The sequence below is a fragment of the Pempheris klunzingeri genome, chromosome 11 (genome assembly GCF_042242105.1).
Source record: "Pempheris klunzingeri isolate RE-2024b chromosome 11, fPemKlu1.hap1, whole genome shotgun sequence".
Taxonomy (NCBI): domain Eukaryota; kingdom Metazoa; phylum Chordata; class Actinopteri; order Acropomatiformes; family Pempheridae; genus Pempheris; species Pempheris klunzingeri.
In genome coordinates, this window is record NC_092022.1 from 22186487 (window position 1) to 22210132 (window position 23646).

General features: G+C 42.4%; 3 protein-coding genes across 4 annotated transcripts; all 3 read left to right on the forward strand.

Annotated features, from left to right (window-relative positions):
• Window positions 1-4608: 4608 nt before the first annotated feature.
• Window positions 4609-12307, forward strand: camk1gb (calcium/calmodulin-dependent protein kinase IGb). Its single transcript, XM_070839692.1, has 12 exons — window positions 4609-4747; window positions 6177-6288; window positions 9090-9215; window positions 9362-9436; window positions 9528-9666; window positions 10250-10373; window positions 10567-10642; window positions 10917-11029; window positions 11139-11217; window positions 11384-11471; window positions 11815-12161; window positions 12250-12307. Exons 1-12 carry the CDS (start codon window positions 4624-4626, stop codon window positions 12305-12307), a joined length of 1461 nt encoding a protein of 486 aa, XP_070695793.1. The 5' UTR covers window positions 4609-4623.
• A 4160-nt stretch (window positions 12308-16467) lies between these two features.
• Window positions 16468-16821, forward strand: g0s2 (G0/G1 switch 2). Its single transcript, XM_070838975.1, has one exon. It carries the CDS (start codon window positions 16468-16470, stop codon window positions 16819-16821), a length of 354 nt encoding a protein of 117 aa, XP_070695076.1.
• Window positions 16822-17853: 1032 nt separating this feature from the next.
• taf8 (TAF8 RNA polymerase II, TATA box binding protein (TBP)-associated factor) lies at window positions 17854-23641 on the forward strand. 2 transcript variants are annotated; one of them, XM_070839651.1, is made up of 8 exons: window positions 17854-18025; window positions 18896-19055; window positions 20865-20963; window positions 21055-21117; window positions 21242-21366; window positions 21608-21755; window positions 21843-21985; window positions 23159-23641. In XM_070839651.1, the coding sequence occupies exons 1-8, from the start codon at window positions 17978-17980 to the stop codon at window positions 23297-23299; spliced, it is 927 nt and encodes a 308-aa protein (XP_070695752.1). In that variant the 5' UTR covers window positions 17854-17977; the 3' UTR covers window positions 23300-23641. The 2 variants fall into 2 exon arrangements, with proteins under 2 accessions (XP_070695752.1, XP_070695753.1); XM_070839652.1 differs by lacking the exons at window positions 17854-18025; window positions 18896-19055 and adding an exon at window positions 19332-19428.
• Window positions 23642-23646: the final 5 nt, after the last annotated feature.

Consider the following 23646-nt stretch of genomic DNA (forward strand, 5'->3'; position numbering starts at 1 on the left):
CGCAGAATAACAAGTCAGACAAAACGTATATATATGAAGAATCACATTCATGTTCAATATGAACATCTAGAGGAGAAATCCTCTAAAGGCATGTTTTAGTAGCTGTAGGAATAAGATGGTAAATAACTTGTTGGCCTAAATCATTTAAAGGACCACGTCCTCAGACCGTGCAGACATTTATAAACTAGATTATACTATATTATAACGGGTTCCTGTTGACTAAATGTGACTCGCACCTTGTGCTCTTATTGTCTCTGGATGTGCTCAAACTAAAGCTAGAAGTGAAATGATTGGAGTAGACGATTAGAGCGAGACGGCCCACGTCATTAAAAATAATGTTGATCTATTGTTATGGGCCAGGGATTAATGACTTTCTGTGCAGGTGTCACACATGGTCCGCTGCTCTAATGCAAGCACCAGCTTCAATTTAATCTCATTTTATGTGAGCAGTGAACGGTTTTGGCACCAATCAAATTAACTTATGTAACATTTCATACCTTCATAAAAAAAAAAATCACTTCTTCAGCAGATTTAAATCCTTTTCCTTTTAAATTTTCTTTGCTGGATCATTTATTGGGGGTGTATAGATGTGTAGTTGTAGTTGTGCAAATGTCTTCCGTGACTCTTCCTCTTTGTGGCCTCTCTTGAGCTCTGAGCACTTTTCGGTTTCAGATCAGGTTATATAAGGCTTTGTAAATTTACCTGATCCCTTTAGTATAAACCCATTCACCTTCATTTAGTCGCAATGGATCTCAGGAGCCTGAGGCGCCGCTAAGTGCTTTGTTTTTCCTCTCAGGAGAATTAGCGGCTTTGTTTTACATCACTTTAACACCATAATTGAAGGTGGAGTCGGGGATAATCCCACCGGCAGGGTTTGAAAAGTTCCAGGTGATCCCGATTGTTTCCCCTGTAAGCTCGTTGGTGATGTAAGGTCAGGCCTCCTGTCAGCGCTCCAGCAGCCTCGGAAGATACGACACTGTTGTGTAATGTCCAGTGGTAGAAGAAGTAGAGCTCTGCACTGTAAGACACAATCAAAGCAAAGGCAAAAGTACCCATTCTGCACAATTACCCCTTTTAATATATTATGGGATTATTCTCATTTTTAATGCGTTCATGAGTAAGAAGCATTTTACTTGGTTGAGCTCATTTTTATTACTTTATATACTATCTAGCAGTTTCATGTCAATATTTGAGTCCTAACAACCTTATTTTCTTTCTGTACTCCACACAAGAAAATGAGGCTTTGCTGACTTTTCAGTTACTGAAAAACTATATTTTCTATCCATCTTGCAGCATGTTATAGCAGCTCATTCTATTTTTTTGGATGTTCATCATTGCTGTTTAAAATCCAGGAACTGACAGATAAAGTCAGTCAGTAAAATGTTTAGTCTAAAATTAGTGAAGTAGAAGTACAAAGCAGACAATGGAAATACTGAACTAAAGTACAAGTACCTCAATATTGTGGTGGAGTAAATGTTATTGAGTCACTTCCCTCCTCTGATAACGTGACTGCCTCTGTTATAGAGCAGGATGGAGGCAGCTGTACAGTGTTTAAAAGCCAGAGGATGTCGTATGTCAGTTGTCCAAACACAAACACACACACATTGCCCGTTTGTGCCCTAATTAATTTGGTCTATCACTGTATGTCATGTACAAGTTTCTTTATTTCACCCATAAACAAAAATAAAATAAAAAAAAAAGCAGGACAGGATTTAGAGGACAATTTGGAGCCTTGTGTTAATTATATTACTGACTAAATGTATATAATTGAAAATGTATTTAATCACAGAGGTGTAACAGTATAGAACTGTACATATTTGTATGTAATATTTTGGAATTATTTACATAATAGTACAGATCCTGCAGCTATTTCCTGGTCTTTGTTGCCGTCCTTCAGTGCAGCTCTCTAATTGCAGCCTGTAATGATGTGACCTGGTGACTGTGCTGCTTCAGTGCAGTTTAACATCCATCATCAAAGCTGACACTCTCATTACAGAAGCTCCTGTTTCCTGCAGCCCTGCTGCCTTCTCCTCTGACCGGACAACACTTCCACTCATTCTTGTTCTGAAACAACAACAATAACAAAAAAAAACACCTGAAAAGGAGGATGACCATGACAGCCTTTTGAACCAGTATCCATGACAACATGATGAGGCAGTCCAGCTGTTGATACTGTGTCTGTCTATTTTTGGCACATGCCTAAAACTCAGGTAGGCTGTGTTTTGAAGCTCAACACTGCAGCCTCTGATGGCAGATACAATCATCATACCACATTTTTATCTCTCTTAAAGAGCTCTGTTCTGTTGATTAGAAATATTTGTCTGTTAGCGCTGGTACACGCGGGCTTGTTTTGTGGCCTTGCCCTTGACCAACAGTGTTATCAGCGTGACCTGTCTTTAGTCACTGCATGCAGTGCGGCTGCATGTGCGGCGGATGAAATGAGCACCTGATGTGGATTAATAGATAAGCCTGCTAAAGGTTGCCTCTGCACACCATTGTGTGTACTGCAACGTACTTATGAGTCTGCAAACATCACAGTCTGTGCATCACTTTCTAATAAGGCGTGATGATTTCAACGACTTTACAAGATGTAACGGATAACTTTCTTAATAAATCATTTTCCAATATTTCATTTATCATTAATGAGCCATTTATAGGAACATCTTTTGGGTTGCCAGGTTATGAAAAACCTCTCCAGAAGGTGTTTATCCTCCTCCAGCATGACAGTTGCTTTGTCTTTTTGGTTAGCTCCTTAGCACCAGGTAAACGGTTTAGCTCAGATCAAAAGAGCCACCCTGTAGATTTGAATAATTCCTATGAAGACGCTTTATTATTGATTCATAAACATCTACACGTAGACTTGATGATTTATTGGTGTAAGTAAAAAAAATGTTATAGAAGTAAAATTGAAAGAAAAGAAGTCCTGAATGCATCACAACAGCATTTATAACCCCATTATTACCAAATAGAAGCTAAACACCATCAGTCAGTCCTGTCTGACTTCACATATTAGAAAGACTGCATGTCTGTGTTCATCAGTCAGGAAGAAACATGTCCATCAGCACTTGGTCCCAAGCAGGAAACTACATAATGCACACTTTATACAAAAGAACACTCAAATTATTGGATGAAAAGCCTACAAGTCAGAAGCTGTTGGAAGGAAAACTACAACATGTTGATAAATGTTACTCCAGATACTCCTTACAGTCAAACCTCTGGATGCCACATATCCAGAGGAGCTTCATTCACAGTGTATTTGACTAGTCATCAGTCAGTTGTTCCTACATTGAGTCCAACTCTCCTCCTACCCACCGTCCACACCAGTCCAGCGTTAGGTTTTGGCAAATGTAATTTATTTTGGAAGGTAATTTTCACGAGGCATCTCAACACATATGTGCTGTTTGTAACGGCCAAGACGACTCAAGCTGTCATTAACAGCAGTTTCCTGTATTTCCTATTGATCTATGTCATACTGAGACATACTAAGAAAATTAACTCATCAGTCTACCTTCTGCATGTAACTGTTATTTCTACCAGGCAAACAGGAGCATCGCCAAGAAGCAGGTGTTACACACAGCACAGGTCCACTGTGGGCCGGTCAGCTGCAAACTATGGGAACACAACACCCAGCACTACGTGTCAGACGATGCTCTACCTTCTCTCACAGCTAAAACCACGGCTGAAACATAACCACTCATGTGACCACTGGCCACAAAGTATTTTATTTCATGTTTTCTATGGTGCAATGTTTGAAACACAGAGTGCTTTTAGTTTTATATGCTGCTGGTGAAATGACTGTCCATAAACAACTAGAATGCAGAATAAACTAATAAAAGGGATTTTCTCAACCCTATTATTAATTGGTCTATAAATGATTGGTTCATTTATTATTACAGAGCCTATAGAGATATCAAAAACTGGAGGTTTTGAGTTTTGGATTAAAGGCCTTTTTGGACACCGTTTGAATCACTGCTGCAGGAGCATCTACTAAATACTGACCTGGAGGGGAGAAACACCTACAGTAGTAGTTTGTATGTTATAATAATAATAAATTTAGGTCATTTTGTTGAGATTTGTTTTCTCTTGGACTTTAAATGTTTTATTCGGTTGATCAATGAAAAAAAAGCCACATATAATCTACTTTGATTCAGTATTGTGAGGCAATAAAACATGACAAGAACACTTCTTATAGGCGCTGTAGAAAGATAAATAGATAATAGAATAGAATAGATAAATTAGGCCATTAGCTGCAGTGAACCTCTCTGAATGGTGCCACGGTAGATGAAGGTAGTCACAGCAGTGTTCACTGAGGTTCTTCTGAGCCCCATAAATCTCCACTCATCATACATAAATAAATGGTAATCTGCATCTGTCTGCCCAACTACTGTGCGCGTGCTTGTGCGTGTGCGTGCACGTGCTGTGAGCAGTTTTGATTGAATCTCGCAGTTTTGTAAAAAAGCTGCTCATTTCCGCGCAAGACGCGCCGTTTTCTCCAAAAACCTGCAGCTGTGTGAAAAGATGGATGATGCAGCAGCAGCAGCAGCAGCAGCCTGATCTGGAGTCAGTGCCTTCAGTCTCCATGAGCACCTGTGACTCAGTCAGCCCCTCCCCTCGGCTCTACCCATGGATGTAATCTCTGACTTGACAACAGGTATTTGTAAGGTCCCAGACAAAGTAATCTGTCCAGACCTTGGCGAGCTTCTGACAGGAGAGTCTGAGCAGAGCTCCTCCAGCGCAGAGTCTCAAGGTGAGTACGATCCTCTTCTTCTTCTTTTAACAAGTCACTTACTAGAATGTGACCAAGAACCACAGCTGCTTCATCTGTAGAGCTGCAGGGGTGTTTTTTGTTTGTTTGTTTTTTCCAGCCCATAATCAGGCAGGAGGGTCGGTGTTGCCTAATTTGTATTCTGTGCGTAATCTGGGTACATCTGCGTTTCGCTGCGTTCACATTCAGCATCGAGGGTCATCTAACGAGTCCAAACTTGTTGGTGTTTGAGATCTGGACGTCTTATCTGGTCGCTTCTTTGCCGCAGAGTGATCTCCCCACCGCGGATGCCGCATCCAGCCTGCTCTCGCTGCACCGAGTAGAGGTCCGTCCACCGTCGGTCTCTCTCAGCTTGTCTCTTTGCATCCTGTCACCGTTTCTCAGCTTTAGCGTCTCTGCTCTGATCCTGCAGAATAAGGATCGGAGATTGAAACAGAATGTGGGTCACCGCTGCAGGTTTTGTCTGTGCAGATTAGAGTTGCATCGCTGTTTGTGGTTGTGGGCATTTTCTCCTTCTGCGTTCAGTGGGTCTCTGCATGACTGTGTGCACCTGCATGTGCGTGTGCACACGCTGCTAAATAACTACACACTGCAGCGGTGGCAGAAGCACACAGCAGCGTGGACAGCGGGGGGCTGTGGGGGGCTGTGGGGGGGTGCTCTGGGTGTAATTGGGGAGATGCATCAGAAAATGTTCTAAAATGTGTTGTGCTGCAACATTTGAAGATCATCACGTGGATCAGATTTTTTTTTATCGCATACACCGCAGGAGTTTAGTCATTTGAAAGTTATCTGTTCAGGCTCTTCTCAGGTATTTGCTCCTGTGTCAGGGTCAGGTCTTCAGATCAAGAGCTGCTAATCCCTTATGTAAGCGAAAAGAGGGCAGGAAACCAAAGTGGGTCCCCGCTCATTTACAGTGTTCCTAATCTTTTCCAGTAAATCATTCTTTGTGACTTTCTAATCCTTGCAGATTATTTGTTATTTTAGCAAACTCAAGCATTTTGAGCAGTGGACATGTAACATCTGCAGGATGATCATGATGATTTTCTTTGTGGTTTTCTTTGTGATTTTCTTTGTGTATCCTCCGCTGGCCCTGATACAGTGTGGCCCAGACCTGGCACTGCCCTGCACTTTCCTGTGTGCTAGTTACAGCACGGATTAGTGCTTGAACCTTTTGTCTGCCAGACTGAGACTCATGTCTGTCCCATGCTCATCCTCCTGCAGACAGTCTGAGCAGCGCGGCAGACACACCAACCACCAGCTTTGTCACCACTAATAATCCCAAAGGACTTTGTGTTTATGATTATGATGATGAGGGAGTCTGGACATTAAACCGGGATTACTGCAGAAGTTACACACACTTGTGTGTTGACTTCCATTCTTACGCCTTTTTCTCTCTCCTCACTTCTGAAAGAAATCCCTGTCGAAGCGCCTGCAAACATGGGTCGCCAAGAGCCTGACTATGTGTGGAAGAAGAACACTGATGACATCCGGGAGGTTTTTGACATCATGGAGGAGTTGGGATCGTAAGTACATTTTACTTAATCTAAGACACTTGCATTTATTACCATTCTAGAAATCCCAATATCTATTGAGCTGAGTAGCTTTTGGTTTGTTAGCTCCAGTAAAACTTTTGAGCATGGCGTGATTACAGAGCTCCATCGTGCTGTTTGAGGTGGAGGGCAGATTACTGGTGTGATTGGATTGACATGGGGAGGCCTACTTTCCTGAAATGTTAGACAACAAGAGGTTGGAGGGTTCGTGTGGCTCAGCTGTGAAGTCAGCTTAGCAATTCATTCACAAAAAAGCACGCAGGAGCAGCGTTTTGTTTCGTTTTAAATCATTGTTCTGTGAAGTCTCATTGAACTGTGATGGTCTGCTCACACAAAAAAAAGAAAGAAAACATATATTTGATAAGAAAGTGCAGCTGCGACAGTCGATCGATTAGTTGATTGATAGGAAAATAGGTCATTTTTTATGCAAAAATGCCAGATATTCTCTGTTTCAGCCTCTCAGTAGTGAGGATTCTCTGCTTCTCTTTGTCTGATGTGAGGATGAAGGGAATGTCTTGATTGCACAAAACACAACCTTTGACTTTGAGATAGTGATTGGCATTTCTTCACTGTTTTCTGACATTTTAAAGGCCAAGAAAACTAGCTGATGGAAGCATTAGTTAGTTTCAGCCCTAAATACAAGAAGACTGGTGAAATGTATTTATAAATTGATCTCAAAGTTCACCTGCAGGCATTTTAAACTATAATCATGAAGATAATGGTTTGCAAATGTTACCGTGTGCTGTGCATTCACTCTCACTCTTGGTGAGGGCAGCACAGACAGACAGCAGCTCTTCCAGCCTTCTCGAGCTGTTCTTGAAGCGTCTGGAAAGCAGCAGGTGGTGGGCCTGCAGTAAATAAAGGCGCGAGCATGTGAGTTCTGCCAGTCACGTCAGAGTGTTGCTGGAAAACAGAGTGGATCTGAGGGCCGGGCAGGCTGATGAGAGGTTTCAGCTGAACACATGAGCGGTGAGAGGCCCTCCTGAGGACAGTACATAGTCTAATATGGGGGTTCGTTACTTCACAGCACTTATCTTTATTTACCCAAACACTTCTGAGGGTTTTATTGAAAAAAAGACGTGTAGAGGTAGTTGTGGTGATGAGTTTGTCGCCGTAACACCTCGTAAGGAATTAACACAAAATTCAGTGCAGAGTACCATACAAAAATTAAAGACGAGGAACCAAAAGGCAGACACAAAAGCACTTCAAAGGATGTCACCGCCTGAGCCATGCGGGGATTTTTGCTGGCCCACTTTTACCTCTGTTGAAGATGTCAACAGAGAGAACCCTCTGAGCTGTTTTGCCCACTCTCAAAAACATGCTTTGGTTCTCATATCTTCCATCACGGTAAAAGGAGGGGAGCCCAGCGGGGACAGGACATTGCATAGAACACTAAATACAACCTTCCCCAGCGGTCCTAATCACACATAGTGCAGACAACATCCTAATGGTTTCTTAGCAATCAGGGCGCAGACTCTTGAGGGGAAATTTAACTCCCACAGTGTCTCAAAAAGAGAGTAATCTTATTCTAGTCAATATTTTTCAATGTTAAGCCTGCAAATGTAACACTCAAGTTAGTGCGTCGCTGATTTCTGATTGCCCTTTGTCTTTTTGTTAAAAAAAAAAAAAAAAGACTGCTGTCTTGATTTCTCTTGAGAGTCACAGAAAGCCTCAAGGAGGCATTAGGAAGAAAATGAGCTCTGGTAAGCAAGGAGAAATCATTTGGGATGTGAAGTGCTGTGATGATGCTGTGGGGGCAGTTTGTTCCTGTCTGGCTCCCAGAGTCTGAATGTGTGCGTGTGTGACAGGCGTTTGCCGCAATATACTTATCAGAAAACATGATGACAAAATGGTAAATAAAACCAAAAAGAGCTTTGAATTAAATAGTATTAGAGGTACTCAGATCCTCCAGCAGACATTTGTGTCGACCTTCATTAGTACGAGTACATTCCTTCATCCCTCAGGGTCAGGGTCACCACCTTCCAGACGGCAGATCTGTGGCATCCCATGTCTGCCCACAGACCTTGACGCCTGTCTGTGACCTGGTCTGTATCGTACGCAGGAGCTTATTGTTCCCAAAGATCCCGCCGCACATGTTCAGTTGCTGCCTGCCGCCGTTTGCATTACGTCAGGGATAAAGGGCCTAATCCACCTGGTGGTACAACTATTCCCAGACAGCGCTGAAGATAGCATGGACGCACTGCGGAGTGATAAGCCTCTGACATGTGAATAGTTAAGCCCCCAGAGATCTTTAGTAGATCTTAATTTATTTCCTTGATATTGGTATTTCTGTCATGTGTTCACTTGAATTCTGATGCTCACCATGAAATTGAGGCCGTTTCCATCACTGAAGGAAGGAAACTAATAAACCCATAGTAATTACAAAACAGGAGACATTTTGAAGTTATCGGGGCAATTTTCAAATAGAAATTCACTGTAATCGTAAGAGTGGATTAAATATCAGTAGGGTCGGTCCAAAGGTTACAGCATCTCACAATGTCTTGTACCTTTCAGTGTAAAGTGTTAAAAAAAAGATCATGAAGCCCTGCGAATAAATTATCTTTGTTGGAAACCATCACATTTGACAAACGAACAAGTAAGAGAAATGGATGCAAGCAAAACCTGAGAATAAGAGGGAAGACTCATTTCCTCTTAGTGGGGGGAGACCTGCTGTCTCTCTCTCTGATGTTTCAAAGCAACCAGTGACTATATCATCCATAACTAATTTTAATATTAATACAAATTTTCGTGACATTTTTGTGTTTAATTAACAGGGGGGCCTTCTCAGAGGTCTATATGGTGAAGGAGAAGAAGACGGGGAAGATGTTTGCCATGAAGTGTGTGAAGAAGAAACAGAAAAGGGACCTCAATCTGGAGAATGAGATTGCTGTTTTGAGAAGGTGAATTTCTTTGAGCTCGCAGCTTTGATTTCATATTCTCTCAGTAGTCACTGTGGGAAGGAATCACGCTGATCAGCTTTCTCTTTTGCTGCTGCTGATGTTGGAAAGATGTGAATTCAGCTGAAAGCATGTCGTTATCTCAACAGAATCAAGCATGAGAATGTTGTGGGGATGGAGGATTTCTATGAAAGTCGAACCCACTACTACCTTGTCATGGAGCTGTGAGTTTTTCATTTTTCAGTTATTGCTATTTAAATGAGCAAGGTAGCTTTGCAAGTTCAAAATGTAATGGTAGTGGTACCATCTAACCAGTGTTTCAGGCGGTGAGCTGTTTGACCGCATCCTGGACCGGGGGGTGTACTCAGAGAAGGATGCCAGCAGCGTGATCCAGCAGGTGCTGCAGGCCGTTAGCTATCTGCACCAAAACGGCATCGTGCATCGTGACCTCAAGGTGTGACTCAGATAATAACATCATGATGTATTTTTCTCCATGGCATCACTTTTGATTTCTTTTTATTTATCTGATATGGTAATGTTTAAGTAATATACTAGATATATAAAAAGTTAATGCATTTTAAATGCAGTTTAAATTACCTACAGATATATATAGTAGTTTGACTACCTACAAACCAACTATTACAAACAATCCATCAATCATCTACAGCAATTTATTTTCTGTGGAGCACAGGGCTATTAAAACACTTAATGAAATGACTTTCTAATACTCTAAATACAACAGTTCAGCGAGGCTAACAGCTTCCCTGCTTCCATCCTTTATGCTAAACTAAGCTAACAGTCTGCTGGCTTCATATTTACCATACAGACATTACAGCAGGATATAAAGAACAAAGCATATTTCCTAAAATGTCTAAGTGCAAATCTCATTAATAAGCCCATAAGCTCCATCTACAGCAGTGATACTAGAATAGAATAAATAAAATATTTAAGAAGTTGTTCCGAAACACTTTGCGAGGGTTTTCCCGTAGAGTGCATCAGAGTGTGAACAGCTCTTCTGTCTGTTTGTCCGTGTGCAGCCGGAGAACATCCTGTACTACAGCCAGGATGAGAAGTCCAAGGTCATGATCAGTGATTTTGGCCTCTCCAAGATGATTGAAAATGACATCATGTCAACAGCCTGTGGCACTCCAGGATATGTGGGTAAGTAACCGTGTCTGTCTAATGAATGATGGATGGACTCTTGCTGAAATGGGTCAGAGAAATATAAGACACCCAGGGGCGCGCTACGAAGCCAGTGCACACGTTATGTAATATTTATACCGGTGTCTGTCTACATTCAGGCCTAATTTCAGTCATCACAGGCATGGCTTTGACACTTTCTCCTCACTTTCAGCTCCGGAAGTTTTGGCACAGAAGCCCTACAGCAAGGCAGTGGACTGCTGGTCTATTGGAGTTATCACCTACATCTTGTGAGTATGAAGCCATAGTGAATGTGTGCTTGTGTCAGTAGTCTGAAATATAAAGAGGAAAGAGACATTTAAACCAATGATTAGCTGATTTTATTTTAAGTGGCAGGATTTTCAGATGAAAAGCTGCTCATTATGTGTTTAGCATGACACAGTTACCTAAATACAGAATCAGCCAAAGCACATGAGTACATAAACATGCACCTTATTTGTATTTTGGAACATTTTTGTTTGTGCTTCTTTTTTTTTCCAATAATGATTAATGTTTGTGTTGCAGACTTTGTGGGTATCCGCCTTTTTATGAAGAAAGTGAGACAAGACTGTTCTCCAAGATCATGAAGGCGCAGTATGAGTTTGACTCGCCCTTCTGGGATGCCATTTCTGAATCTGGTAAGTACACTAAGCATTAGCGCAGACATCTAGCTGCAGCTGCTGTATCCCTCCACGCATCCCTCCACAGCTCCAGCCCTAATGTGCTGTGTCACCTTTCGATCCGCAGCTAAAGATTTCATCCGTAACATGATGCAGAAGAATCCAGACATGCGCTACTCCACCGACCAAGCCCTCAGGCATCCCTGGTGAGTGTCACTCATCGGCGTTGCGTCATGGGAGAAAATTCTAGTGACACTAGAAAGAACCAGGTGTGCTGTCAGGAGGCAGCGTTAGGTCACACAGATGGGTTCAGGATTAGCGTATCCACCTTGACATGAAGTTAAGTCTTCTGTTCCGTCGTCTTTTTTCCAGGATTATAGGAAAGACGGCCCGGAGCCAGGACATCTACTATTCCGTCAGCGTTCAGATCCAAAAGAACTTCGCCAAGTCCAAATGGAAGGTGAGTCGTCATTGATTTCTTAGCTTCTCTGGGATAAGCTCATTAAGGACCTGCAGTTTATAGTAGATTAATCAGGTACCTACCTAAATCCTTCCTGATTAAGGACAGTTTAATAAGATAGTGTTCCGTAATCAATGCTACTGATGGCTGATGTAGGACTTATTTGGTCAGCGGAACAAAAGTGCACTTGATTGTGCAGCAATAAGAATTACTCTAAAACATAAATCTGTTGTCTGGACAATACCGTACGCTCAGATTTGGTGTAGCAGAAGCAGTTAGAGGTGAGATATGTGTGCGGCTTTCAGATCTCTCTTTGAGCCTCATTTCTCTGTTGACTTCACAGCAAGCCTTCAACGCTGCTGTAGCCATCAACCACCTGAGGAAGCTGCAGCAGGCCCACTCAGAGCTGCTCCTGAGGCAGTCCAGCATCCCAGACATCAAGGTGGTCGACCTGTGCGCCCCGGTAAAAAACTGCAAACGGCTCGAGCCAGACAAACTTGAACCCAAGGTGGCGGAGGTCAACGGGAAGGTGCAAGGGGCACACATGGCCCTGCCCACGAGCCACGTTGACCTGAAGAGCCACTGCCACCCACTGAAGGCCAGTCAGAGTCAGGGCAGCGCACATCATGCGCCCACTATGGCTGAGCAAAGCAAGAAAGCCTACCACTCACAGCCCGCCAACCTCAACGGGTTTGTATTAAACTCAGTTTGATGTTGTGAATTCTGAATTTCGCGGCAGGACCGACACATGACGAAGCTTTGCTCTTTTCTCTTTCAGATATGGGAAAACCTGTGATGGCAAGCCCTTGCAGACTGGAGTGTGCTCAGTCATGTGAAAGCTGCATGAAGTTTACATGGGAATAAAGCATTTTACTCGGTAGCTGCAAGTTACTCTTTACACAATACATTATAGTAAACAAGGGTGCTTTCAATTCCACAAATGAAAAGGATGCATTGTTAAGAAAATCCACATTTGATACATTAACATGTAACATGTTTTAAAAGGTTTATAAGACACTATATCATATTTGTAGATGTATGGCCTTTAGTTACACGCTGTTTAGCAATATACTGTATGTCAATTTACGTTTGCTCCATAGTTTTTGTGTAATTTTCAGCTCATTACAGGCAAATGTGTGTGTCTCACTCCGAGTGTGTTTCTGCCCTCTGCAGGTTCAGTGTTGCTGTGCTGACTCAGCATGCAGCTGTTTGGTGTCAGCAGGTCCCCCGGTACTGAGAAAGAGAGGTGCCTGATCCTCTGATGGATCCAAATGGTCTGCGAGGTCCAAGCAGTCAGTGGGACATTTTAATTTGGAAAGAGTGCCTATGGAGATTCTTGAAACGATCACACAAATGTACACAGACACACACACACATTCAGACGCACAAGACTCACTTTAACTCTGATGGACAGGGTAGATTTCATTAAATAGGACAGTTGGGACAGTATTTAAGGGATTGTCTCCCCCTGGCAGGGGGTCTGATGCGCTCACCTGCTGCTGGGCTCCACTTGAATGTCCAGCTCATCAATGGTGAAGCAGCCCCTGACCCTGACAGCTTTATATGACTATATGTTATATATATGTGTTTGATCAGGGAGAGTTGAATTCATCAGAGCACTTAGTGTCCAGCTTAGTTTACATGCTGCTTATGAAAATACTCACAATATAATAAGACATGTCATTGTAGTTCATCATGTATAAAGTATCATTTAGCCAGCCTCCAAGCACAATAGAATATATGGACAAACTGCATGCTTGCTACTTTGAATAAGCCTCAGCGGTATAATCTATTTTCGTAAAGTTGTCTTTTATTTTTGTTATGTTCCTTATATTAATTGTTTTTTTTCTGTTTTTTAAGTATTTGGTTCCTTTAAAAAAAAAAAAAAAATACAACAAAAAGGTTTAAAAAAAACAGAGAGAGCTATACAGAAGAGTTAAGAAAAAACAAAAACACATGTTCAAACTGACTGTAAATGCCACAAGTATATCCAGAACTTGCCAACTCATAGCTCTCACATGCCATCGACCTGCTACAATGTAAAACTTGTATTCACTGTAATTAACGTCTCTCCACTTACTGTAAGATGTTTTTCTGTTTTTTTTTGTCTCTCCGGCCATGTGAAGCTTTGTGTTGGTGCGTTCAGCGACACTGATCTAGTCTGTGTGATACGGTGGGGTCACTGTGTGCTCATGAATAAAGCTTGTACAGAATCTGCATTAGTTCTGCTGCCCTTTTATTTGTCTTGATTCTCTTTCTGTCCTCTTGGAAAAACCACTGAATAATATATATTTGATACGTATGATGGCAAGAGAATGGAAGTAATTAATGATAAACCAGTAACAAACTATTGTTGCCATGGCACAAGACCGTATATTTTTTTTCTTTTAGTTTTTCAGATGAAAAATGAGTGGGATTCTGAGTTTGGAGAACATCTTGAGAATGAAACATGGAATGAGATGTCCGCACAGTACAGTTACCGTCACTAATGCAAATGTGCAAAGATACATTTTTATCCTCAGAACGGAAATAAGTCCCAAACTCATGCCCCGTTATGTTGAGTCATAAAACAACTCAAAATGTTTTATTCTTATTGTTATCATTTACTCACATTTTATTTGCTGCAACTACATTTCTACATACTACAAGTATTTTAGCTAATCTAACAGAGAAACTAAAACTAAATAAGCCTGATTGTGTGACCTGGCTGGGTATCCTTAATTAAATTAACCTCCAAGCCAGTTACCAGACTGTACTTCTTCAGTGGATTAGATGACACATCAGCCCTTCAAGCCCAGCCAGGATTACCATGAGTGATGTCTTTAGAGCCGCAGGTTTACTGTAAGCCCTGGCCTTGAATCACTGGCCTTTGCCAAGTGGGGAGAGCCTAATTTTAAATAACACAGTAAAAACAACAGATTCCACACTCACTGATTCGGCTTTTAAATGTCAGCTTTCACCCAAAATCACAGTGTGTGTGTCATTCCCTGCCATTTTTGCGGCTCTGTTTCTTTAAGCATTTCATGAGAAAACCAGTGTGTACTTACCCTTTTCTCCCCTGAGCTGCTGTTGAAAGACTTTTCACATCTACACACACCGTGAGCCCTCCGCGCCCCCTGCAGCCACATCATGGTTGACTTGGTGAAGGGCAAAGTAGAGACAGACAGTCCATTCAAGCAGAAGAAGCCAGAAATATGGGGCAAAGGTCTCCAAACAGTCTCAACCTTTTCCCAGCAGTGGCAAACAGAAATGCCCAGAATCCAAACTGAGTGGTTCAAAGAGGAACATTATTGACACTGTAGTTATATTGATAGTGGAAAATCTGTAATCTGAAAAACTGACTAATGGGGGAAAGGTTGTTCTTGGGTTTAGCCACATTTCATCACTGCTGAGCAAAAGTTAAAATCTTGATCAATAAATAACAAATAGAGTCGTTGCACAATATTTTTCATTTCTGTGTTTTGAAAGTGTGTGAAGTGCTTTCTGCAACTATTTGAGTTACTAAAGTAAAGTAAAGTCAAGTAGAATTGTTCATGTGTTTTTGAATCTTTGCGTCCCCTTGCTCATTTCAAGGCTTTGCTGGCTCAGTTGGTCACGGATCAACAAGACTAAGAGTCTGTAGCCTATCAGCTATCAGCTCTGTGAGACTGTACTTGAGCTAAACACTCACATTAGCATGTTAACATGCTGAGGTCATGAACCTAGTTATCGGACAAAGTAAAATTATGGCCAGATGCAGGTTCTAGATGAAAAAAAGTCATTAAATCCATCCGGAGAGGAACATGAGTGTGTGCTCCAAATGTCACAGCAATCCTAATGGTCGTCGAGATATTTTAACGAAAAACAAAGTGTCAAAATCAGCAGGACGCATCATCTGGGAACCACGAATGTCTGAACATAATCACAATCCAGCCAGTGATCTGTAATATGTTTCAGTCTGAACTAAAGTACTCAGGAAACCAACAGACAAACACTGTATGTGATGGTGCCAAGCGTCTATCGTCTGGTGTGCTGATGTTGAACCGACATGCAGACGTCTCGTGACGTCGGCCTGTTGTCACTCTCACCAAGAGCCCGTGACACATGTCTCTTTGTGACAAAGATCAAACACATTTCACAACCAACAACCTCTCCTGCGGTGAGGGAACGAGGTCAAAGGGCAGAGCATTGCAGACGAAGACACACACACACACACACACACACACACACACATGTTAATGTTAATGTTAACCCCTGCAATCTCTCACTGCTTCATTGTCAGCTCCATGATCAGACAGTGAACATGAGCCTGAGCAGCTCAGGGCTGCATGACTGGGGCGACTCTATTGAACCATTTCTTCTATCGGACCTTATCGCTGAATGTTCAATAAGGTATATTTCATATCTAACCATACAGCTGTCAAACAATACCTCCCAGCCAATAAAACAGCCTCTCCATAGTTTCACATACCGTGATTGGACAGTGTTGGAGCTCTCCTGATGAGGATCAATGTTTACGGTGACAGGCCACGTAACACAAACACAAATTAACACATTACATTGTGGTACAGGTTCTGCTGCATGACACACACCGACCTCATGTGATGTCACATGCACAGTTTGACCAACAGGGAATATTTGCTTCACTTCTTCTCCTGGAGGTCCGCGCCCTTTTACCCAAACAAGCCCTAATCTTCATAACCTACTTTCAGTGCCCTCATGAATATGCATGTTGTCACCGCTGTGGGAGTCGACCAGGCTCTGCTTGTGTTTAAATTGCAGGATCGACCCTCGACTGTCTGCCTGCAAATGCCTGACTGGGCTGAATACTGAGTTAAGTCAGAGTTTGGGGTCTGCTTCAAAGTGAGTATCTGTGTCAGCATTTGATGTGTATAACAGAAAGTTTATCTACTTTATACTTTGTTTTCTACGCTACATCAACAGTTCTTGGAGTTTTTTTTCTAACAAAACATCCTTTTATTATTTCTCCTCTTGCTTCAACAGATTAAAACACATCATGGAAACCATTGGCGAGATCATTCCATTTGCAAAGGAGATGCTCACCCAGAGGCCCAGCCGCAGCATGCTGAGGATCTACATGCTCGGCTCCACTCTGGCAGTGCTCGGAGTGGTGGGTGGGCTGGTGGAAACAGTTCTCCTGCCATTTGTGGAGCAGGAGGGTGCAGAGGACGCACCAGCGGAGCTGATCATGGTGAAGAAGAAGGAGAAGAAACAGGTGTTGAAGTCACATGCTACCATGGTTCTCCCTGAAGTTGTGGACGTGTCGGAGACAGCTGTGATGGAGACCAAGGCCAAACATCTGGTAACAGCTGGGCAGAGAAGTTCAGCCAACCGCTTATATGCTTCTTAAAGAAACCCTCCACTCCCAAAGTAAATGGACTGAACACTTGCAATGTTGATGGTAATGGTGGTAAATTAAATCACCATGTTGAACTGGTCACTTTGTACTCATTCTTTTATTTCATGTTTGGATAAACATGCGATTTGCCCCTGGTGATTGGCAAGAAATTCGATGCGTAGATACACTGAAAAGTGCAGGGCACAGTAATGTGTGGCTGCTGGGCAGCAGATACTTGTGGGTGTGACTTGATGAATGTGTTGGAGAAAAAAATAGGATGTGTGTGACTAAAGTCATTTTGCACTCGAATAAAGCTATTTTTCAAGTGGCAGCTGATTCAGGTCATGATTTTACAGTAATATAGACCTTTGTAATTGTTGCAAGAAGACATTCCTCAAGTAAGTGTATTGGTAATGACATGGCGTACACTTGTAAATTAAAAGAAAAAACGATTTAAATTTAACCATGGCACATTTGATCAATTTTATCTTCTGTGTGACAGGTTTCTACTTAATACACTAACTTTCCCATGTATGTTACTGATGAGAGGAAAAGCATCAAACATTCAGATCTGTGCATTTCTCTTTGTATACTGCACTGGCATCTCCCTCAAATCTATGCTCAGCTGCCAGTTTATTAGGTAAACCGAACTAAAACCAATGCAGTCATAGAGACAGGTGTTTCTGTTATTTAGACTATACTCACTGATATAAATGGGCTGGACAAAATAATAAAATAGCAACTGCCAATATACCACAGTACAGTTCAACAGCACCGCAAACTACATCCCCCAAATTGACCGTACAGTTGAATCTACACCTGTAACATATTTTCAACAAAAACTGAACATTGAAACATCCATGATGTAGAACTTATTACAGGGCATTAGACCGCATTAGCTTAACTAGGTGTACCTAATAAACTGGCAACTGAGAGTGTGTTAAAACCCTCTGGTGTAGGAAGGTGTACTTCTACATTCAGACACCAGGGGGCGGCAGTAAATACACTGAGCGCTCACCTCAACTTCCGCCCGGGGAACGGAAATGACGACATAAATCCACACCGTGTTTACTAACGGCGGATGAACGGTCGTCCGCCAAATTGTTATATTTAAAGAGTTAGTTAAATCAATTCAATCCAACGAGCAGAGTGGTGATATTAGATACGGATGGCGGACCCTGCGGTGGCTTCGGGAGGTTCACTGAATGCAGGAGCGGTAAGAGCAACACTGAGACTCACTGGCAGCCATGTTTAGCTAGCAGCAGTCAGACCAGACCTGTCTGCAGGAAGAGTCCCGTCTGTGCTTCATGTGTCTCAGCAGTTATAAATGACCTAAAATAACCACTCTCTAGTCCAGTATCTATCAGCTGGACTTCGTTACAGACCACACGGTTTGCTACATTACCGTTTATGTTGTTAATTTGCCTGTAAATGAATGAGTGCTCTCAGGCTAAATGTTAGCATTTCCAGCGTTATGAGATAAGTAAGTGTACCGTTGCTCGTCCTGTTCAGGCTGTGCTGCCTCCTTCACCCGCTGACAGTGTGAATAACCTGCAGAAATGTGTCTGTCTGTGCTCATTTCTCTGGATTTTCTTTACCCTTAATGTTACACCTGCTAATGTGTGTGCATGTGCTCCTGTAAAGTCAAACCTGTCAGAGCATAAACTGGTGGTCCTGTGTTTTATAGTCAGTTTTTGTAAGAGATTTGCACCTTCGTACCAGAGTTATTATAGTTTTATATGCTTCATTTTTATTTTGTTTTTAATTGTTCATTTCAGTTTAGTTTCCAGAATGGGTTTGATCGTGTCTGTTTGGTTTTTATTGTTTAAAAAGGCTTAGTTTGAGATTATTTTGTATTAGTTTCACAATTAGTTTGACTATTAATTATAACATGGGGGTGTATGTCAGGTGCAGGATTTAAGACAGGTCCAGCGTGGACCAGTTATTACACAGTGTGGACTGGCGGCTAGAGATGTGCCACCCCCACCCCCACTGGGCACTGCTGATGTGCTCTGGAGCGAAACTGGATATTAGATTTCCCCCAGCGGGATTATTAAAATCTGCATTCCTCTTCTATGTTTTTCAGCGGGGGAGTGGTGGTAAAGCAGCCACCAGCCCTGCAGAGAACTACCACCTGGCCCGACGACGCACCCTGCAGGTTGTTGTCAGTGCCCTCCTGACAGAGTGCGGCTTCGAGAGCGCAGAGAAGGCAGCAGTGGAGACGCTGACTGAGATGATGCAGAGCTGTATGTATGAATCCTAAAGTAAAGCCTCCATCCGCTGAGGATGTGCCCGTTTTCATTTCCCTCAGAATTGCATATTTGAGTGTTTTTGTGCATCAAATTTAAAATACGTCTCTCGACCCTCATTCAGGGCACCATGCTTTATTCACCTCACATTATGACTGAAGCCTAAAATCTATTTGGGGGGGTGTCTGCATTGCTTTCCGGCTGTGATGTGGCTGCTTGAGTTGATGGTGAGCACTCTAGTGAATGCTTTAAGTCCCACCAGGCGTGCTGTGGTTGGTTGGAGCTCCGCTCTGCTAAAGATACATGCCAGGTCTGTTTTTGAGGAAGTGGTGGCCCAGCTGTGCCAAGCAGCACAGAGCAAATGAAGCAGGTAGGAAGTCAGGCAAATAAACGGCGAAGAGAATCTGGTCATTTTTCAAAATAAGACTTTCCGTGCAGATTTTCAATAGTATATTCCACCACGTCATCAATATTATTTTATAATCGGTGGCACCAGGCCAGACGTAAACCGAGTTTTAACACATGGATGACGAGGGGTTAGTTTTCCTTTAACTTTAACCCGCTGTCTGTAGCTACAGCACAACAAGTAGTACATACATACATGAAACACAATTAAACCAGACATAATAAGAAATGTAGCCTGTTTGTTAATGTTAGGAGCATGAAAATCAGGAAACAGGAAAATGACCAAATCAACAAAATTTGAGCAAGTCAACTAATCAGATTGGCAAAACGTTCCAATTCTGAAATGCTCCCTGTGGGATTTGAAGCAGGGCAGAGGATGGAGCAAAACCGGGCCGCATCTGTGTATAAAGAAACGGGAAGCAACACCAGACCCAACCCTGATGAAGGCAAGATTGAAGTAGACAGATAACACGTTGTAAACATTTGGTGTAATACACAAATAAAGCGTCAGAGAAGAGTTATGCATCATGTTTTGATAACCTGTGTGTGAGTTCTCAGTAAGTTACCAAATATAACAGATTATGGACCAAAAGAATAATTTACATCCACTCATCAGCTCTTCACCTCTTCTCTGTTGAACTTCCCTTTTGGACCTCTGTAGATATGGTTCAGTCCTTGTGGAGGTCATTCATTATTACTGTTGCTGTTATTGATGTCCTGAGCTGATTTGTTTGACCAGAAGAGGCCCAGATACCAACCTTATTACGCATATTGACCAGATGCGACAGGTCCACATAAAATACAGCTTTAGTTGTGCTCCATTCATCTACTGCTGTGAACAATTTTTGAAGTATTAATCTTCTGCTGATCCATTATTATTATTATTATTTATCGGTCATTGCATTTTAAGAAAGCAGTGATAAGCTCTGACTGTGAAACTGGAAGTGTTGACAGTGGCCTCGCTGGTACCTAATGTCACCAAAACCAAAAATCAAGACTGATGTTACATCTTAAGACAAAAGACAGAGCCATGTATGGTGCGTCAAAGGGAGCACTGGTACTGGATTGTAGCGGCAAACCCCCTGTGTTTAGGTATCTGTCATTACTGAGTACAAGGAAAGTACAAGTAGGGTTGGTGCACAACTACCGAGTAGCTGTACATCATGTCTAAACCTTTATAACAGCCTGCCTGTTGCTGTATCTATTACTTTCTATAAGCACCGTGTACATCCACATATTTGTTTTAATTTTGGCCTCAAAACAATATGACCAATTCTGTTTCTTGCTGCTTCCTGCAATGACCCGTCATCACGGCTCATTCATTCCTTTTGATCTGCAGATTGTTCAGTGTTCATAAGCAGAGCCTTTTCTAAACCCCACAATGTTTTGCCCTTTGCCCAGATATCACTGAAATAGGCCGGTGTGCTAAAGCTTATTGTGAACACACAGCGAGAAGCATCCCAACCCTGTCGGATACAGTGGTCACACTCATTGAAATGGGTAAGTACTAAGGGACACCAGCAGGTGAATTATACATTTCTGACTCAAGGTGATACAGAGGACATCATTTTTTCTGTTTGTGCCCCTGCAGGTTTTAATGCTGAAACCCTTCCTGTGTATGCCAAGAGATCCCAGAGGATGGTTATAACTGCCCGTAAGTAAGCACTGTTGGTACGGAGTATGAAACAGTGTTTTAATAGCAGGCTCTCTTTCTACGTTGATTCTAATATGACAGCTAAAAATATCTTCATGACATCTTCTTTTTTTTTCAATTTCAGCTCCGGTGACGAATCCCCCTGTGACTCCCAAAGCTCTGTCAGCAGGGCAGAAACGCACACATCCAGCTTACATCCCCAGCCACTTCCCAGAGTTCCCTGACCCTCACACCTACATCAAAACACCCGTGAGTCAGACGTTTAAAGAACCCCTGAAAGAATGTAATTTTCATTATTGCCAAAAAATCCTTTTGGTCATTCAGCATATTAAGGATAAGATATAGGCTGAAATTTGATAACGATAAATATAAGATTATGCATAATGACATGGAAACACACTGCAATCAGGTTTTCAACCAGCCAGGCTTTCATTAATGTGTCAGAATTCAGAGTGAAGTGTGTGAAGTGTGTTTGCCTTTCTGCACTCAGACGTTCAGAGAGCCTGTGTCAGACTACCAAGTGGTGAGAGAGAAGGCAGCGAGTCAGAGGAGAGACGTGGAGCGCGCACTCACACGCTTCATGGCCAAGACCGGAGAGACCCAGAGCCTCTTCAAAGACGACATCACCGCCTTCCCACGTGAGCGACTCTTTAAAAATGTTCTAGTATGCCTCGTTTTCTATGTGGTATTTGCACGAGTTCTTATCCCTTCGACTATGTCGTCAGTGATCGCAGCACAACCGACCACCATCCCATATCTGAGCGCCCTCCTGCCCTCAGAGCTGGAGCTGCAGACTCTGGAGGAGACGGACTCCTCTGAGCAGGACGACCAGACAGACAGCGAGAACACAGCAGGAAACGTCATCAGTGTAAGTCCTCACTGCTGGGATTTGTGTCTGAGTGTCTGTCATAGTCTGTGTTTTCCAATCGGGGGCTTTCCCAGATTTCCTGTGATTTTAAAATGAATATTTCCTGGAAATATACCACTGTTTCTCAGGGATTTCTTGACATAAATTAAATGATATCTAGAGAACTTGAGATATTTAACCGCAACATAACAGATTCTTAACCGATTCTTTCACAAACATTAAGCAAAATCGCAATTTCCTACAAAAAAGGCATATTGCCAACCATGCAACATCTTCTCCAACAAAGAATTTCCCTCACAGATTAGCAGGAACTACTGCAGCTGCAAGGTCCAGTTTGTTTTCTTTTTTTTTTTTTACTGTTTTAACGGCATTTCAGTGTTGGACTTTACACCACTTGCACAGTTTTAGAAGCAGCATCTTTGTTTGGCGCTTTCAGCACAGACTGGTAAAAATCCTGGGTTCTTGTGGGTGATTTTTCTCAGAACTGGAAGCAGGATGTGGTTGAGAATTCCTGGGAAATACCGGGAATTTCAGAGTGCACAAAGTCAGCTGTTTACGTGATCTGAGTGACTTTTTATAGACTCGGTTGAATTTGAATTCAGTATTTTGGGAAATAGACTTTATTTCTGAGAATTAGATGAGAAGATTGATGCCAGTCAATTATGCGTTTGTGAATGGATGGATTTAAAGCCATGAGACTTAGCTCAGCTTAGCATAGAGACTGATAGCATAATAAGATAAACTTTCTATTGATCCCCACTGTGGGGAAAGTACACCGTCATCATGGGGCAGTGGCTAGCGTGGCTCTGTCCAAGTAAAACAAATAAGAATAATGCTACCCGCACCCCTGTAGCTAAACTAGTTGTGGTTTTTCTTGGTCAGTAGCAGTGATTTACATTTCTGAAACACAAAACATAATGTGTTAATAAGTCAGCTTTAAAGGTGCAGATTTTTAACTTTGGGCTGAGCCAGGCTAGCTGTTCCCCGTATTTATACTAAGCTGGCTCTAGCTCTACACTTAATCCACAGACATGAGTTATATCAGTCTTCTCCTTTCAATTGTGGCAAGATGCAAATAATCATTTCACAAAATGTCCCTTTAAATGTGATGTGTGAGTGTGGTGGACTGCACTGCAGTGATCGCTCACTTCCATCCTCTCACTGCTCATTCAGGACGATCCAGGAGCTGACAAAGAGAACTCCATGCTTCCTCCGAGCGGCGTTGTTCCCTCCGCAAAGGCCAGCGAGGACAACGTGATCGACAACCCGTACCTCCGGCCGGTCAAGAAACCCAAAGTGAGGCGGAAGAAGTGAGTCCCCCCCCCCCCGAACCAACAGACTCACAATTTTTGCCACAGTGGTGGGTGCTCTCAGCAGTCCAGTCAGCGATTCCCTCCGCAGAGAGGAGCAGCCCGGCGTTGAGGCCTCTGCGGTGTGAGCCGGGACCAGCGGCTACTTTTCCTGAATGTTGGGACCAGTGCTGCTGTTGGCTTTTTGTACTCTGACTGACTTCTATTGTAGATAACTTTTTGTCATGTTAACCGTCATTTTTTTCAAGAAGCACTCACTTTGTAAGCAACATCAAAGTGTAATATACAAACCACGCAGGACGCATCACTTATTTTGTGAATAAAGAAATATGATTCTTTTTTTTTTTTAAT

What these genes read in the sequence shown, in the direction of transcription:
- camk1gb (XM_070839692.1), top strand. Translation starts at nt 4,624, where the DNA reads ATGGATGTAATCTCTGACTTGACAACAGGTATTTGTAAGGTCCCAGAC. An exon ending in TCGTGCATCGTGACCTCAAG is followed by an intron (nt 9,667 to 10,249) that starts GTGTGACTCAGA and finishes GTCCGTGTGCAG; the next exon opens with CCGGAGAACATCCTGTACTA. An exon ending in GGAGTTATCACCTACATCTT is followed by an intron (nt 10,643 to 10,916) that starts GTGAGTATGAAG and finishes TTTGTGTTGCAG; the next exon opens with ACTTTGTGGGTATCCGCCTT.
- g0s2 (XM_070838975.1), top strand. Translation starts at nt 16,468, where the DNA reads ATGGAAACCATTGGCGAGATCATTCCATTTGCAAAGGAGATGCTCACC.
- taf8 (XM_070839651.1), top strand. Translation starts at nt 17,978, where the DNA reads ATGGCGGACCCTGCGGTGGCTTCGGGAGGTTCACTGAATGCAGGAGCG. An exon ending in GTTCACTGAATGCAGGAGCG is followed by an intron (nt 18,026 to 18,895) that starts GTAAGAGCAACA and finishes TATGTTTTTCAG; the next exon opens with CGGGGGAGTGGTGGTAAAGC. An exon ending in GACTGAGATGATGCAGAGCT is followed by an intron (nt 19,056 to 20,864) that starts GTATGTATGAAT and finishes CCCTTTGCCCAG; the next exon opens with ATATCACTGAAATAGGCCGG.